The sequence below is a fragment of the Eumetopias jubatus genome, unplaced genomic scaffold (genome assembly GCF_037043125.1).
Source record: "Eumetopias jubatus isolate StellerSeaLion01/CBP00866 unplaced genomic scaffold, mEumJub1_p1.0 scaffold_10, whole genome shotgun sequence".
NCBI classification, from domain to species: Eukaryota; Metazoa; Chordata; class Mammalia; order Carnivora; family Otariidae; genus Eumetopias; species Eumetopias jubatus.
The window spans coordinates 81,229,030-81,242,939 of NW_028274816.1; the positions used below are offsets into that span (position 1 = coordinate 81,229,030).

At 48.1% G+C, this 13,910-nt stretch overlaps 1 protein-coding gene across 1 annotated transcript in view; it reads right to left on the reverse strand.

Moving 5' to 3' along the window:
* FOXK2 (forkhead box K2) overlaps positions 1 to 13,910 on the reverse strand; it is a 65,836-nt gene that overhangs the window by 12,398 nt on the left and 39,528 nt on the right. The window contains exons 2-6 of the mRNA XM_088028080.1: positions 12,568 to 12,762; positions 9,058 to 9,205; positions 6,532 to 6,678; positions 973 to 1,166; positions 22 to 197 (exon numbers count right to left, since the gene is read on the reverse strand). Coding sequence (XP_087884206.1) covers positions 22 to 197; positions 973 to 1,166; positions 6,532 to 6,678; positions 9,058 to 9,205; positions 12,568 to 12,762 — 860 coding nt within the window. The remainder of the gene's footprint in view (positions 1 to 21; positions 198 to 972; positions 1,167 to 6,531; positions 6,679 to 9,057; positions 9,206 to 12,567; positions 12,763 to 13,910) is intronic.

The following is a 13,910-nucleotide window of genomic DNA, read 5'->3' on the forward strand; positions in this document are numbered from 1 at the left end:
CCCTGTCTCTGCACATCTCACCTGGTGCACTCTGGGCAAACCGTGCCTCCTGGATGACGGCCAGTTTGGGCTGTGAGGCGCTGGGCTCAGGTTCCAGGGGGGCTGGTGAACCTTCCCTCGACAGGCTCTCGGGAGTCTGGGCACCACTGGAGTGAGCAGAGAGCACTCCAGCGTGATTGGGAGAGGCTGGGGCACTTCTGGATTACCAAAAAGAAGACAGTGGATTTTTACAGGTAAAGCACTCATAAAGCTGCCTTGTTTCAATAAAGTGCATTCCGAAAAAAGGGGTGTCATCTGTCTTCTGCCAACCGACTACAGCTCTGTAAGTCCTACTTTCTGTGCGAATGCCCATGACCTGAGATGGATCCCCAGCGAGACTCACTCAGTTGTGACAGCCAGTGTGCCAGCGCTGGGCAACCACAGCTCCATGCCCAGCACAGGCTACACCGCCGCGGAGCTGGACTGGCTGCCCTCTCGAAGCAGCTCCTATCCACCGGCATCAGGAGCCAGCAGTGTGCAAGGAGGCAGGGGCTTAAGATTTACGTCATGGTCATTTCTTTTGTTTGTTAAAAACAGAGTATCTATAAGCTAAAAATGTATAATTTGAAAATCAGGCAATTAACATTGTGTAAGTCAACCCTGAATGCGGCTTTAAAGAGCTGTTCACATGCCAAATGAAAGGGACACACACTGCTCATCAAACGCCATATGTAAGGAGTCCGATGAAGCCACAACGGCAACATGGGAACACAGTTTAAAGAAAACTTCATCAACAATCTGAACTGTTTCAGACCACTATTAAGAAAAAGTCCATGGGTAGCATCCAACACTTCTTTTCAAATCCCCACCCCAAACATTTAATCATAATGCATTTGGCAATTCCTTCACTTGCAAAAGGAAAATTGACCAATACATGGAAGGTAAATTCACTGACCAGTAAGTGAGGTCTTTTTGTTTGTCTTTTTTCCTTACCTAGAGGAGAGCGGTCCCAGAGGGGTTCTAAAGCAAGGCACGCCCCTAGGCCGTCTTTTCCTAAAAGCCTGCTCTATTAATTTGCTTTCAGAGGCAGGATCTATCCTCCAGAATGAGCCTTTGCCTGGTTCTTCCTGGGAACGTGGTACTTTGATGAAATAACGATTCAGAGAGAGATTGTGGCGAATTGAATTCTATGAAACATAAAAAAATACGTAGAATTCATATATTTCTTTGCTGAGAAATCAAAATGTGCCCCAGTTTTAGTGCCCTGCAAAGCAGAAACCTAGCACTCAGCCCTTGCAGAGGGCAGACAACTTTAAAAGCAGCACTGTGCTGGAAGGAACCAGCCCTTCTTCCCTGAGTGAAGAAGGGGCTCAGGGTGTTTCCCCTCCGCCGGAGGCTGACACACGGCTCTGGGAACAGAGTGGCAGGGTGGCCACCAGGGGGGCAAGAAGGGGACCTGGGGAACAAGGAAGGGTGGGAAATCGGCACCAAAGGGAAGGAGGCAATTTCCAACAGGAAAAATGTCAACTTCCATCTTTTTTCCAGGTAGGAAACCAAGGATTATCACTGTTGTCATCTGACCTTTCCTGCGGGCCTCTCCCTTCTTAGGGATGAACAGAGCCAAAATAAGCCAATCCTTTAAAATCTTTCTGAGCACAGAATTAGCTTATAGGAATCTGTCATAGCCATCTAAAATGAATTAATCCAGTATCAAGTATTCAGTAAACCAGCAAAGGAGAAAAATGAGCTAAACGTTGGCAAGTATTATAGACACCATCTTCCGGTAACAAGAGCACTTTCCAAAATGCTTCCATATATGTTTTTTAAATTTGATCCACAAAATAATCTTGTGAGGCACATACAGAAAATTTCTCTCTCAACCCCTACTCTAAAAGCTTGGCTCACAGTTTACAGACGATTTCAGGAAAGCTCCCCACTGCAACCTGAATAACTCTTGGCAGCACACCTGATCCTGAGCCCTCCAAAAAGTCAGGAACAGCTGGAGGAAAGTCATGCATCCACATCATTTCATGTGTTTACATTAATGTTTAAATTTAAAATCAAAATTAAACTACTAAAGTTTCAAAATGGTGGTAACTCACTGTAAAATTCTGGGATATTTAAAACTCACTTTTAAATTCCCCCCAATTAACCTTCTAACAGAACTGTTAGCCACAGCCTGAAATACTGCATTTGCCAGAGGTGGGCTCAGAAATCAAAATGTATCAAATTCTACCTTACAGCCCAACTCAGGGACTGTTCAAGTGTCACACCAGTCATGGGCTGTGATGAACACCACGTAAGCCTGTGGAAGGCAGTCACCTCGCTGGCAACATGAAGGTGCAGGCTAGACTGTGTCTGTGTTTTGTGAAATTGTTTACAAATAAATGCATTCTGTGAGATTTGGAATATTTTAATAACCACAGATACTTACTATTGTTTCATCACAGGGTTTAGCTAATAACCAACAATACCTTTCTATTAATTCCTCCGGAAAATCAAATTGTTACTGGTGCCTCCACCAGAGAAAGAAGACAATCCTCCTCCAAATACACACAGACAGACATTCTATGTTTGGAGGAGAAAGAAGGTAGACTCCAAGACTGTGGGTTGAGAAAAGCAGACCCAGACCACGACACTACAGAGCACTCTCCCCGTGAACAAGACAATCCTTACGACTGCCCAGTGAGGGTCAAGAGGCCCTCAGAAGTGACCGCCAAGCCGCAGTGAAAAACGTGGGAGGTTTTTTAGGAGCCCCTGCCGAAGGCTGTTAATCCTGTAATGTGGTATTACTAGGAGGAAAAAGGGAAGTGAGCACAGGGGGCATCTGGAGGCAGGAAGTGTCACTCCAGGGGACTATGGCACTAGTATTTCTTCCCCCTGGTAAAGGAGAACAGGACCAGGGGCTGTGGTTCCATGACCCTCATGCCACCGACAAGCTGTATGCAAGTTCTGAGAGGAAGGAGTTGCTACTTTCTGTCCTGAAAATGCGACAGAACCTATTAGGCACCATCACAACAGGGTCTAACCTCCTCTCCACTCACAATGAGCCTACAGAACAAAGAGGCTGTGATTTTCTAGCCAAAGAGACTAGAAAATGTGAGTAAGTAGTAAGAGATATCTAATGCAGACAGAGATGGAATAAAGTAACTGTATTTCTAAGGTAATTTAAGACCTTTGTAATTTGATCAAGTCAAGCTACATACACTAAAATCACACCGACTCAGACTCTAATGATTCAGGAATTATTATATGCAGAGAAAAGGCAGCTTATTATTCTTTATAACGAACTACAGAGAAAAGGATCTGCAATACTGAGCACATTCTCTTCCCCCCAAACCCTCCCCTACTCAAGGCTGCTTCCCAGAACCCTGAACGACAGCCCCTCCTCCCTCCTGGCCCCTCAGCTGACCCAGACCCAAGGGAAAGGTGCAGAGCTGGTCACCGTCCTCGTGAGCGCCTCTGGCACTCCTGCCTAGACTCTAGTTTCTGTTTGTCCAAATCACACTGAACACTCTACTAAGGACTCGTAAAGAAACTGATGAGGACATGTCAAGTACCTTCCAGAAGGCGAGTTCAATGTGCAGAATGAGGTGAACCCAAAGCACTCCCTCTATTTCAAGAAACTAGCTCTGGTCCTTTCAGAGGCCCAGAGGCCCAAAATTCAAATCTTCTAATCATAACAAGTACCTCTAACTCTGGGCTGGGTAAAATTATAATTATAAATAATAAGAAAACATTCTGGCATAAACAAGCAACCAAAGGAAAGAAATATGCCATCTTTCCAGACACAGTCCAGATCTTGCTTTATTCTAGAGTTTCTTCTAGACCAATCAAAAAGCTTTGCCATGGGTCGACAATGCAAAATGCCAAAAGTAAACCTGAAAAGTAGCTGTGGACTTCCACTGGGTACTCAGAGCAGGAGGGGCAGGAGTGTCAACACATGTCTCTTAGGAACTGATGCAGAGCGCGGGGCTCAAGCCCACCAGGTCCCATTCTCCCTGCACAGCCACCTCCCTCACCCCACAGGGGAGGGCAGGAGGCAGTCTGGAAACCCACATATTTTTAATTTTTAAAAATATTTCTTTATTTTAGAGAGAGAGAGAGAGAGAGAGCACGAGCTGGGGGAAGGGGCAGAGGGAGAGAGAACCCTAAGCAGACACCCCGCTGAGCGTGGAGTCCAACACAGGACCTGATCCCACGAGCCCAAAATCATGACCTGAGCCGAAATCAATCAAGAGTTGGACGCTTAAACAACTGAGCCATCCAGGAACCCCTGGAAACCCACATTTTAAAAATGGGCTGTTTGAGGTGACAGTCTTCCCCCTACTCTCTATGCAAAGAAAATCCTAGCAAAGAAAACAGATCGGGCTCTTTTATGAAACAAGGCTGCAAAACGAAAAGGCTTTTTTTGTTTTAAGCCAAGAGTGAGGAAATGGGAATAAGGTCTCCATACATACAAAGACTTTAAGCATGGTCTCTTTGGGAAGGGCACCTCAGAGAATTCTGACAGAAAAAGGACACATGTGGGTCAGTACTGGGGACAGCCAAGGACCTCTGAGGACAGAAAGAAATTGAGTGCATGTCCATAAATTAAAGGGAGGCGTGCAGCAGGAAATCCTTTTCCTGCTAAAATGCTGGAGCCAGGAAGTATGAAATGTCTCAGGAGCAGCCTGACATGGGCAAGAGGCGCAGAGTCACCCTTATGGACCTTGATCTAGACAGAAAAGATGTTTCAATAAAAACATTAATGACAATTGAACAGAGAGGGTGCCTGCCTTGCAGCAGTTATGTCTGTTCTCTGCTCTCAGCATGCTACGAAGTCACCTCCAGTGGCCAGGAGCAATCAGTGCACGTGGGGACTGCACCTGACCCGACTAACTCCCCACAAGACTGAAGCCAGGAGGCGGCCACCCCTGAGAGCTGGCCCTTGCCCCTCGGCCAGAAAACCACATGATGCTTGGAGGCAGTTCTCGCATAAGTGGATGTTAAGGAAACACAGGGAAAGAGATCATTCAAAGCCTGGCCAGGCTTTTCAGAAATACTCACTCCTATTAAGCCCAGCTAACTGCTGTTTCCAATCACCAGAATTCTGCACATAATGTGCTTACGAAACCCTACCACACTCCTGACAGGGCATTCTGAAACCTCACCTGCCCACACATAGGAGCTTTGTTCCAGGTACAATCACCAGACATGGACACAGATTATCATCTGGTTCTGCTTCCTCTGTTTTACATTTTCTCTGAAGCACAACCTCACTGTTCTAGATTAAAATATGGTCAGTATCACAGGGATTTCTTGTCCAATGTGCTGAGAGACCTGCCAGGTAGCTGGATATCAAAGTGTTCTCCAAATCCAGCATTTTCCTCACTGCCAACTAAGAAATGCCACCTAGCCGTGCACAGGGAGGCAAGCAGGGTGCAGATGCCCCAGGCCGGGAGGGGAGGATGGGTCTTACTTTGTACCTTCCACAATCAAAGTCCCTTACATGACTAAAGACCCCTTACAAAGGCAATGTTCAGGATTTGGCTGATGGACTATTTTTATTATAACATGTTTACATGTCTACAGGAGGAAGAAGAAAGTTTTTGCCCCTCATTAAACAGAAAAAGGTTCCCCCCACCCCCATCACTAGGTTATGGTTATGGTTCAGCAAACACATTTCTCAGAGGATCATTTACTCACTAAGCCTGAAAGGAAGACTGTTGCCATTCCTTATGACTTAATGAATTCAAGAACTGCAAACCTATGTTTCTTCTTTTATTATGTTTTTAATATTCTGTATTTCAGATTTGCCCTTCCCATATTGCCTGAATTAGAGAGGTCCTACTAAACATCCAGTAAGCAGACACACAGAACACAGACACACAGAAGAAGAAAAAAACTACAAAGTTTAAAAACTAAACTAAATTAAAAAGCTGAACAAGGAAATATGCACTGATTTTTCAAAGAGTCCTCTGAGAAGGACCAGGTTCCAGACAGCCCAGGAATGATCTGAAAGCACAGGTGCACAAGCAGGAGGGCTCCCTAATTTACGCAGGGCAGCACCACATTTATCTGTGTTCCTGTATGGCCCAATGGGAGAAGGTCTTTTGAAGAAAGGGTTCCTTGATAAAACAGTCGGAAAACCATCTGTGTAGACTTCAAGAAGCTAGGTACACCAGCAGATGCAGATAAGGAAGACAGAAGAAAGCCTAAGTGAAGGGCTGGGTTTTTAACTTTACTTCAGACACAGGGAGTTAATTGCAATGGTTGAAGGGAAACCTTTCAAATAATCCATGCCTTTCCCATCCGTGGGGACAGTGACCATAAAAACCACAGGCTGAGGTCTGCTTCTAGAGCCACTGTTCCTCCTTCTGCTCTGCGCGGAGGTCAGAGCGTAGGGACGGTGGCCTACGACACTTCCTCCTCCCTTAGCAAAGAAGGGTCTCCCTCTACCTTTGCCCTGTGCCCAAGGTACGGGAAGCAGCTTAAGTGTTCTCTCAGTTGTCAATCAGCACCTACTGACATATCACAGCAACATTTCATAACAAACCGAAACAGATTTACCTGCCAGCCCTTGTCCGCTGTCCTGTAGTATGGATAATTTTTAGTGATGTGAGTATAAATTCCATTTAGAGTAAGCTGCTTATCAGGAGCCATCGTAATTGCTTGTACGATTAATTGTGCATAGGAATAAGGAGGCTTTGAATCATCCTGTATTTAAGTTAAAAAAAAAGAGATTATTGAAGTTATCAAAATTTTTACTAAGTTCACTAAAATTCAGGATTGTTGGTATTTTTAAGTGTTCCTCTGAAATGCTTAGTATTCCTTACTATGAAAATAATATAATCTGATTGAAAAGCATTTGGAAAGTTTATAGGAAGCAAATGGAAAAATGCACAAGCAGTGTAAAAACGAATATTAAAACCACATAAGGAGAAACTCCACACGACAAATATGAAAAACAGAAGGAAAAGAAAAAAGCTACTTGACCTCCGTAGAATCCAGGGCAACACATGTTAAATCATGGCCAGAGGCACGTCACATCGATCTAGCAATCGAGTGAAGAGTCAGGATGGTGAGGGGAGGAGACTCCCTCCCAGGCCCTGGTGGGTCCTCACACACACGAGGGCCAAAGTGACAGCCACTCAGAACTGCCCCATCCCATCAACTGAGAAGCTCCTCACATTAGGAAACCCCACAGAGGGAAGCACCATATGCCAGACGTCGGGCTTCAACCCTGGGGTCTCAGGCACTCGGGTGGGCGCTGTTCCAGTGTGCAGGGCTGCTGTGCGCACCGCAGAACATGGACATCCCTGCTTCCAGCGCACTCCAGGCCACAAGTGGCTCCTTGTCACTGTAACAGCTGAGAACCCCACATACACGTGAATAAGCCCACTGGGGAGAGGGTCCACCCCTGGTTGTGAACTGGAGAATGTACCAATCAACTTAAATGAACCACGAAGCATAATAGTGAATGCAAACAGGAAGCTGCAAAAGAATATATTCAAGATGATACTTGTTACATGAGGTTTAAAAATGAGCAATTTAGACACTGCTTAGGGATAAACACAAGGGGAGTAAAAGAAGAGACAAGCAGAGGACTGACGGACAGACAAGGCAGGAGGACAGACCTGCTAAGGAGAGGAACACGGGCTTCAGCTGCCCAGGCCGTGCTCCGTCCTGACGGCCAGCGGTGGGGACATGTTCCACACAGAAAGACGGAATCATCTACAACCGCAGCACCCCACTTTTAAACAGCTAGTATTTCCTGAGCACTTACACTGGGCTCTGCCCCATCTATGCTGAGTGGACACACTCTGAGTTACACGGAAGGGCCAGGCAGACTGGCACCACTGGAGACCACCCCAGGGACCAGGGAGAGAACACGAAGCCTTCTTCACTGCGCTTCTGCCATTCAGTGCGTTTCCTTGTTACCTTTCTTCTATATGTTCCCCAAAACTTTTTTTTACTGAAAAATGCAACATGGGCAGGAAAGCCCATAATACATCCTTATCAGCTGAAAACAAATTTTTATAAAGTGAATGTCAGTACAACCAACACTAGGTCAAGAGAGAAGAGACAGCCCACATGCCAGAAGCTTCCATATGCCCCCTGAGCCCATAGCCTCTACCATTATTCATGACATTTTACAGTAATCACAGTCTTGTTGTGATTAATTACAAGTTTTATCATCTCAGAATGCATCCTGAAAAAATACAATTTAGTTCTGACTGATTTTAGATAGGCAAATGGACAAAGTGGAATCCTACAGAGGGGAGCCTCTCTGTACCTGCCTCCCCTGCCCAGCACACCTCGTGTACAAGGCTCCTGGCTGCAGCAGACAGGCAGTGCCGGCTACGGGGCATCCATCCCATGGCTGTGCCGTGTTTTACTGCGCAAATACATCACATTTCATACACAAGTAACTAAAATAATACTATGCATTGCTTTATGTTTTTCACTCAGCATTATGCCAAGGACACTTCCACATCGTTAGCTATGTTGCATGATAGTCCCCTGCTTGATCATTCTTCTCTTATGGGGCATTTAGGCTGCTTTAAATTTTCTATTTTATATAAACTTGTGTTTGAGATTTTTGCCATTTCCTTTAGACACAGTCCTAGAAGGGGCATTCCTGGGTCAAAGAATAAAAACATGCAGGGTTACAGCGTGAACCATCTCAAAAATGTGTGTTCTGTGCACACGTGCATTCAGACAAAGTGCACACACAACCTTCCGCATCTGTGACAGCAGGACGAAACCCCAGGAACAGTTTCCTGGGCCACAGTGCACATCACCTTGTGAGGACCACAGGCTTCTCTTGTCTTTCACCGGCTCAGCTCTCAACACCTGGGTCCACAGCTGCCAATGGGGAGCACCCAGTGCTAAATGACCAAAAGAATTCAAGACCCCCCCCGCCCCAAGAACATGCTCAATAGGGAGGGGCCCCACAACCAGCCATGCATCTACTCTGACGTGCACTTCTCAAAGGCCCTGGTGGGGGTGTTCATAGACCTGCAGACAATGAAGTGAGGATAGCTGGCTGTGTGATGGCCCCTGGGTTCTGTTTCAAGGCTATAAAACATTTACCTTTGGGCTGTCTCCACCAGAAGCTTCCTTTTCATTTTCTGGCTGTGAGTTGTCGGCCATTAAATTGAGGTCAGCTGGTATCACACGGCCCATTTTGTACCCCGAAGACCCTGCTCCCCGGGGGCTGGATGGGCAGGAGTTTGCAGCACTGTGGACGGGAAAAGGTCACTGCTATCAGTCTGTTACAGAACATATGTCACACTGTGCTTCCATGACCCGTTCTGATTTCAAGTACAAAATCGGAGCATATCAGAATTTCCTATGGAACATGGCCTCACCAGTTCTCTGTGAAGGTTAGGATCACTCCAGGAAACACATGGAAATCAGGTATCTGCTTCCCACGTGTTATTTTATATAATCAGAAAACAAACTCTCAAAGGGGGAGGTGGTCCACCTGTTTCACCAGTGAGGAAGCTAAGGCTCAGAATGCTTCTGGAACTTACCAAGGACACAGAACCAAAAGTGATGGCCCCAGGGCTCCAACCTGGCAGAGGGACACAGAGCACACGCTCCGCCGACTCCCTTCCCACCAAGGGACATGGCCTCCAGCTACACCAGAAAGGTCAGGGACAGTCTGGAGAGAGAGGAAGGCGGCCAGGCCAAGCCCAGGCAACACAAAGAGGGGATGAGGCCGTGGACATGGACCCAGGCGGCATCAGGCCCTGGAGCAGATGTGTCAGGTCAGTTGGACACAAGACATCCCAAACACAGAAACAGGAACCTATCTTTTCCCGATTATTTATTTATTTATTTATTTATTTTTAAAGCAAACTCTACCGCCAACATGTGGCTAGAGCACACGATTCCCAAGATCAAGAGTTGCGCATTCTATCGGCTGAGCCAGCCGAGCACCCAAGAAACCCATTTTTAAACACATGTGCTTTTTTTTCACCAGGCAGGGCTGGGGTGCTGCTTCTTGATCTCGGTGATAACGGAAGGCCATCCAATACTCATCTGTGGTAATTCCCCAAACCGCACATTTGAGCTCCTGTTCCCTTTTCTATGCAGGACCAGACTTTTTTTTTTTTTTTTAAAGATTTTATTTATTTATTTGACAGAGAGAGACAGTGAGAGGGAACACCAGCAGGGGGAGTGGGAGAGGGAGAAGCAGGCTTCCCACCGAGCAGGGAGCCCGATGCGGGGCTCGATCCCAGGACCCTGGGATCACGACCTGAGCCGAAGGCAGACGCTTAACGACTGAGCCACCCAGGTGCCCCAGGACCAGATTTTAAAAAGAGAATGAGCCACGGAAGCGGAAGGACACCGAGACAAGACAGTTTAAGAAATCCATCAAGTTACACAACAGTGTGTGCGGTTAGATCGGAGCTGTATTTGGGGGGGAGGGGAAGACAAGTGTTGCAAATATATAGAAAATTTCTGGAAAAAATACCTCAGAAACAGGAGTTACCTCCAAAAATCTGAGCTGAGAGTGGAGCAGAAGAGGCAAGGGGAGGGGGCGACACGCTCCTGGCCCGGCACCCTCCACAGCAGTACCAGCCGCTCCCCCAGGAGCACGCACTCACTGGATGGGTGTTTACTTCAGGCCAGGAACCACTCTCAAAGTACCGGGAGAGGAGCGGCAGGACCGAGCGGAACCTATACTTCACCGTTTTGAAGACGAGCTAATGTGTGAGAAGTGCTGACGTGGGGAGGTGAGTGGCCCTACGGGGCTGGACGCCGGGTCTGGAAAAGTCAAGTCGGCTCCACCATAGGCTGTCCACAGCCAGGCTCCCACATGGCTGTCTTGCCCAGTGAGGGCACTACATGACTCAACGCTGGCCACAGTGTGAGGGACCGGGGCGTGAGGACGGATGACGGACAAGGAAAGTAAGAGGAAGACAGAGCAGAAGGTGAGGAGAGGCTGTGGGTCAGGAGCTGTTTCCCCTCCCGCCCTCCCGCCCCCCGAGTGTCCACGCCCACTTGTCTAGTGAGTTGGGGTGCTGCCTCCATGGCTGCAGCACCCACTGTGGGCCGCTCTCCCACTGGGGGACACAGGGCTTGCTCCTCTTCCACTGTGACCAGCGTACTTTCACACAGCGCTGAGCAATAATCTGGCCACACGGCTGCCGCCGGCTGCCTCTGCACGGACACAGTGGCTGTTTGGTCCCCAGTCACATGCAGACACAGGCAGCTAAGTGGGGCAGCCAGCAGAGAGCCGCAGGAGGAGGCAGGGGAGGGAGGGGCCGCCGGCCGCTGCCACGCAAGACAGCAGGCCCGCGGCCGCAGGAGCACAGCCAGTCCACTCACCACTCCCTCCACTTACAAATAAACCAACACACACAGCCTCCCAGGAGGCCTACTGCTGATGCTCGTTTTTAAGACAGGAAATAGAAGTGTTCAGCTGAAAGGCGTAAGCCAGAGCCACCAGTTCTCCGTGTGCCCTCCCTGCCTCTGCCACACGCAGCGTCAGCCTGGGCAGACGAGACAAACCCCACCCTGCTGCCCAGCCGTGCCCTGAACAGAGCTGGACGGCAGGGGCCTGATCAAGAGAGCAGCACGGTGTTCACTCTGCACCTCCATCTCCATCGCTCACAGCCAAGGTCACTCCTCCCCTCCTGTGAGAGCCAAGAGAACCTAGCGGACTGATGCCTCACAGCAGAGTTCCACGTCAACCACACGCGGCAATCTCACCTGCTCCAAGCACACACGTCAGCACGATCCCGTGGCTGTTCTTGACCTGACCCTCAGCTACTGTCCTCTGAGAGCTCAGCACAACCTGACCATTGTACTCTGGCTTCTGCACCGACAGCGTGCCCCGAAGCCGCTCACCTCTGCTCCGTAAAGCACCCAGTCTCTCTTAAGACATGACAAACACAAGTTTGTCGCTTCACTGTGATCAAACTCATCAATCCAAAGTACAAGTCATCAGAATTTACATGAAATTGCAGCCAACTCGGGGCACCTGGGTGGCTCAGATGGTTAAGCGCCTGCCTTCAGCTCAGGTCATGATCTCAGGGTCCTGGGATCGAGGCCCACATCGAGCTCCCTGCTCAGTGGGGAGCCTGCTTCTCCCTCTCCCTCTACTGCTTCCCCTGCTTGTGTGCTCTCACTCTTTCTGTCCAATAAATAAATAAAATCTTAAAAAAAAAAAAGGAAATTGCACCAAACTAAAAAAACTCAACATACAAATGAAAACATATCTCAGAGTTTAGACCAAAATGGTAATCACCTGCCCCTTCAACTTACACTCAAATACAGAGAGTCCATAAGTGAAGGCCAAGAACATTTGGGAACTGTGTTTCACACGCAGGAAACTGGGAGCAAAGGGTGTCTGAAAACTGAATGGCATGTGCAGCGCCCTCACACCTCCCTCTCTGCGCTGTGTCCACCCTGGGAAGGGAGCGGCACGGCTATGCGCTCCTGCCCGTTACTGTGACTTATGACGGCTACTGCAAGTCCCAAGGCAGGAGGTGAGGAACGAAACTGGGATGTGGTCATGGACTGCTGAGCAGGCACGCCCCCGCAACCCGACCCTATGGTGACGCCCACCCACCACACAAGCTGCTGTACCTGATGGTTCCTGTGGGGGAGGGAAGGGGACTGATGAGGTGGGCCATGGTGTCTGGAATGTTGATGGTCAGGGGCGAGATGTGGGCCTGCACAGGTTTCACCGGGGATTCGGGGGCCTCCTGCTTCTCTCTCTTCTCACTGGACAGGGCAGTGAACGTGATCTTGATGTTTGTGCTTGGGAACCTGAACGTGCACCTGAAAGAGAAAAGCCAACTGTCAGTACCTGTCTGCCAAACTGGAGGATGGGGTGTCCCGTCCCATCCGCAGCAGGACACAGAGCCCAAGTGTCCCCAAATGCCACTGGAGCTTCATCTTGTGTGGAGAAGCCACCGAGAAGCCCACTTCAAGCTCCCTGCATGTGTTACGATTCGCTTAATGAATGAAACCACAAAAAGGCATTTCATGACTTTAAAACACTAGTAAATAAATACGTTCTTTAGACGAGCCAAATATAAGGAGAAAAAAGACTCAAACATGACTTAATCTGCATTATTCCTTTGCAAATAAATACACAGGTCTATCTGGGTCATTAAAGCAATGTAATTTTGTGGCTGTTTCTTAATTAAGAAAGAAAAATCATTCCTTTTGAAGAATCCTATCACCTTTTTTACTGAGCAAACAAGAGCCAGAGATATTAAATTTCAGAGGAAAAGGTTTACAGTTCAGTACTCTGGTTTACCTTTAATATAGCTTCCTTGACATAACTGAAGTATATTTATTTAAAAAAAAAAAGTAATGCAACCCAAACATCTTTAAAGAATTAAATTTAAAAATAGCTCCACAGACTCCTGGTCTCTCCCTGATCACACATCCAGTTAAACAGCGCCTGATCTGTGTGTATATAAATGGCCAAACAACCAGCTGACCTCTACATGTCCATCGCAGGGCACCGTCTTGGTGGTCAGCTCCGCCTGCCACGGAAAGATCCAGCATGGAGAGCAGAGGTCCCTCCCACTTCTGGTGATATTTTCAACGTAATTCTTCCCAATGCTCTAGTTAAAGGCTAGAAAGGATGCCATCTGGCAAGGTTTTGACACTTGCTGCCTGGTCTGCTCCCCCTACACTCCCTCCTTCGAATGCACTGACATCAGGTTCCCTGCCTCTTTACTTCCCTCATGAGGCACACCAGTCAGTCCTGCAGTCTCACTAGACAGAGCAGAACCTGAGTGACTGCCTCCTTCCTGGCACCCAGCACCCACACCCTTCCCTGTTCCTACCTCTTGGGGCTCCTTTTGAATCCATACTGGACTCTCCTTTACATCTCCATGTCTAATGCCCCAGACCAAGACTCCAGCGTCTGTGCTTCTCTGTCCACATTTACTGCCTGGGCAAGCTCAGCCAGG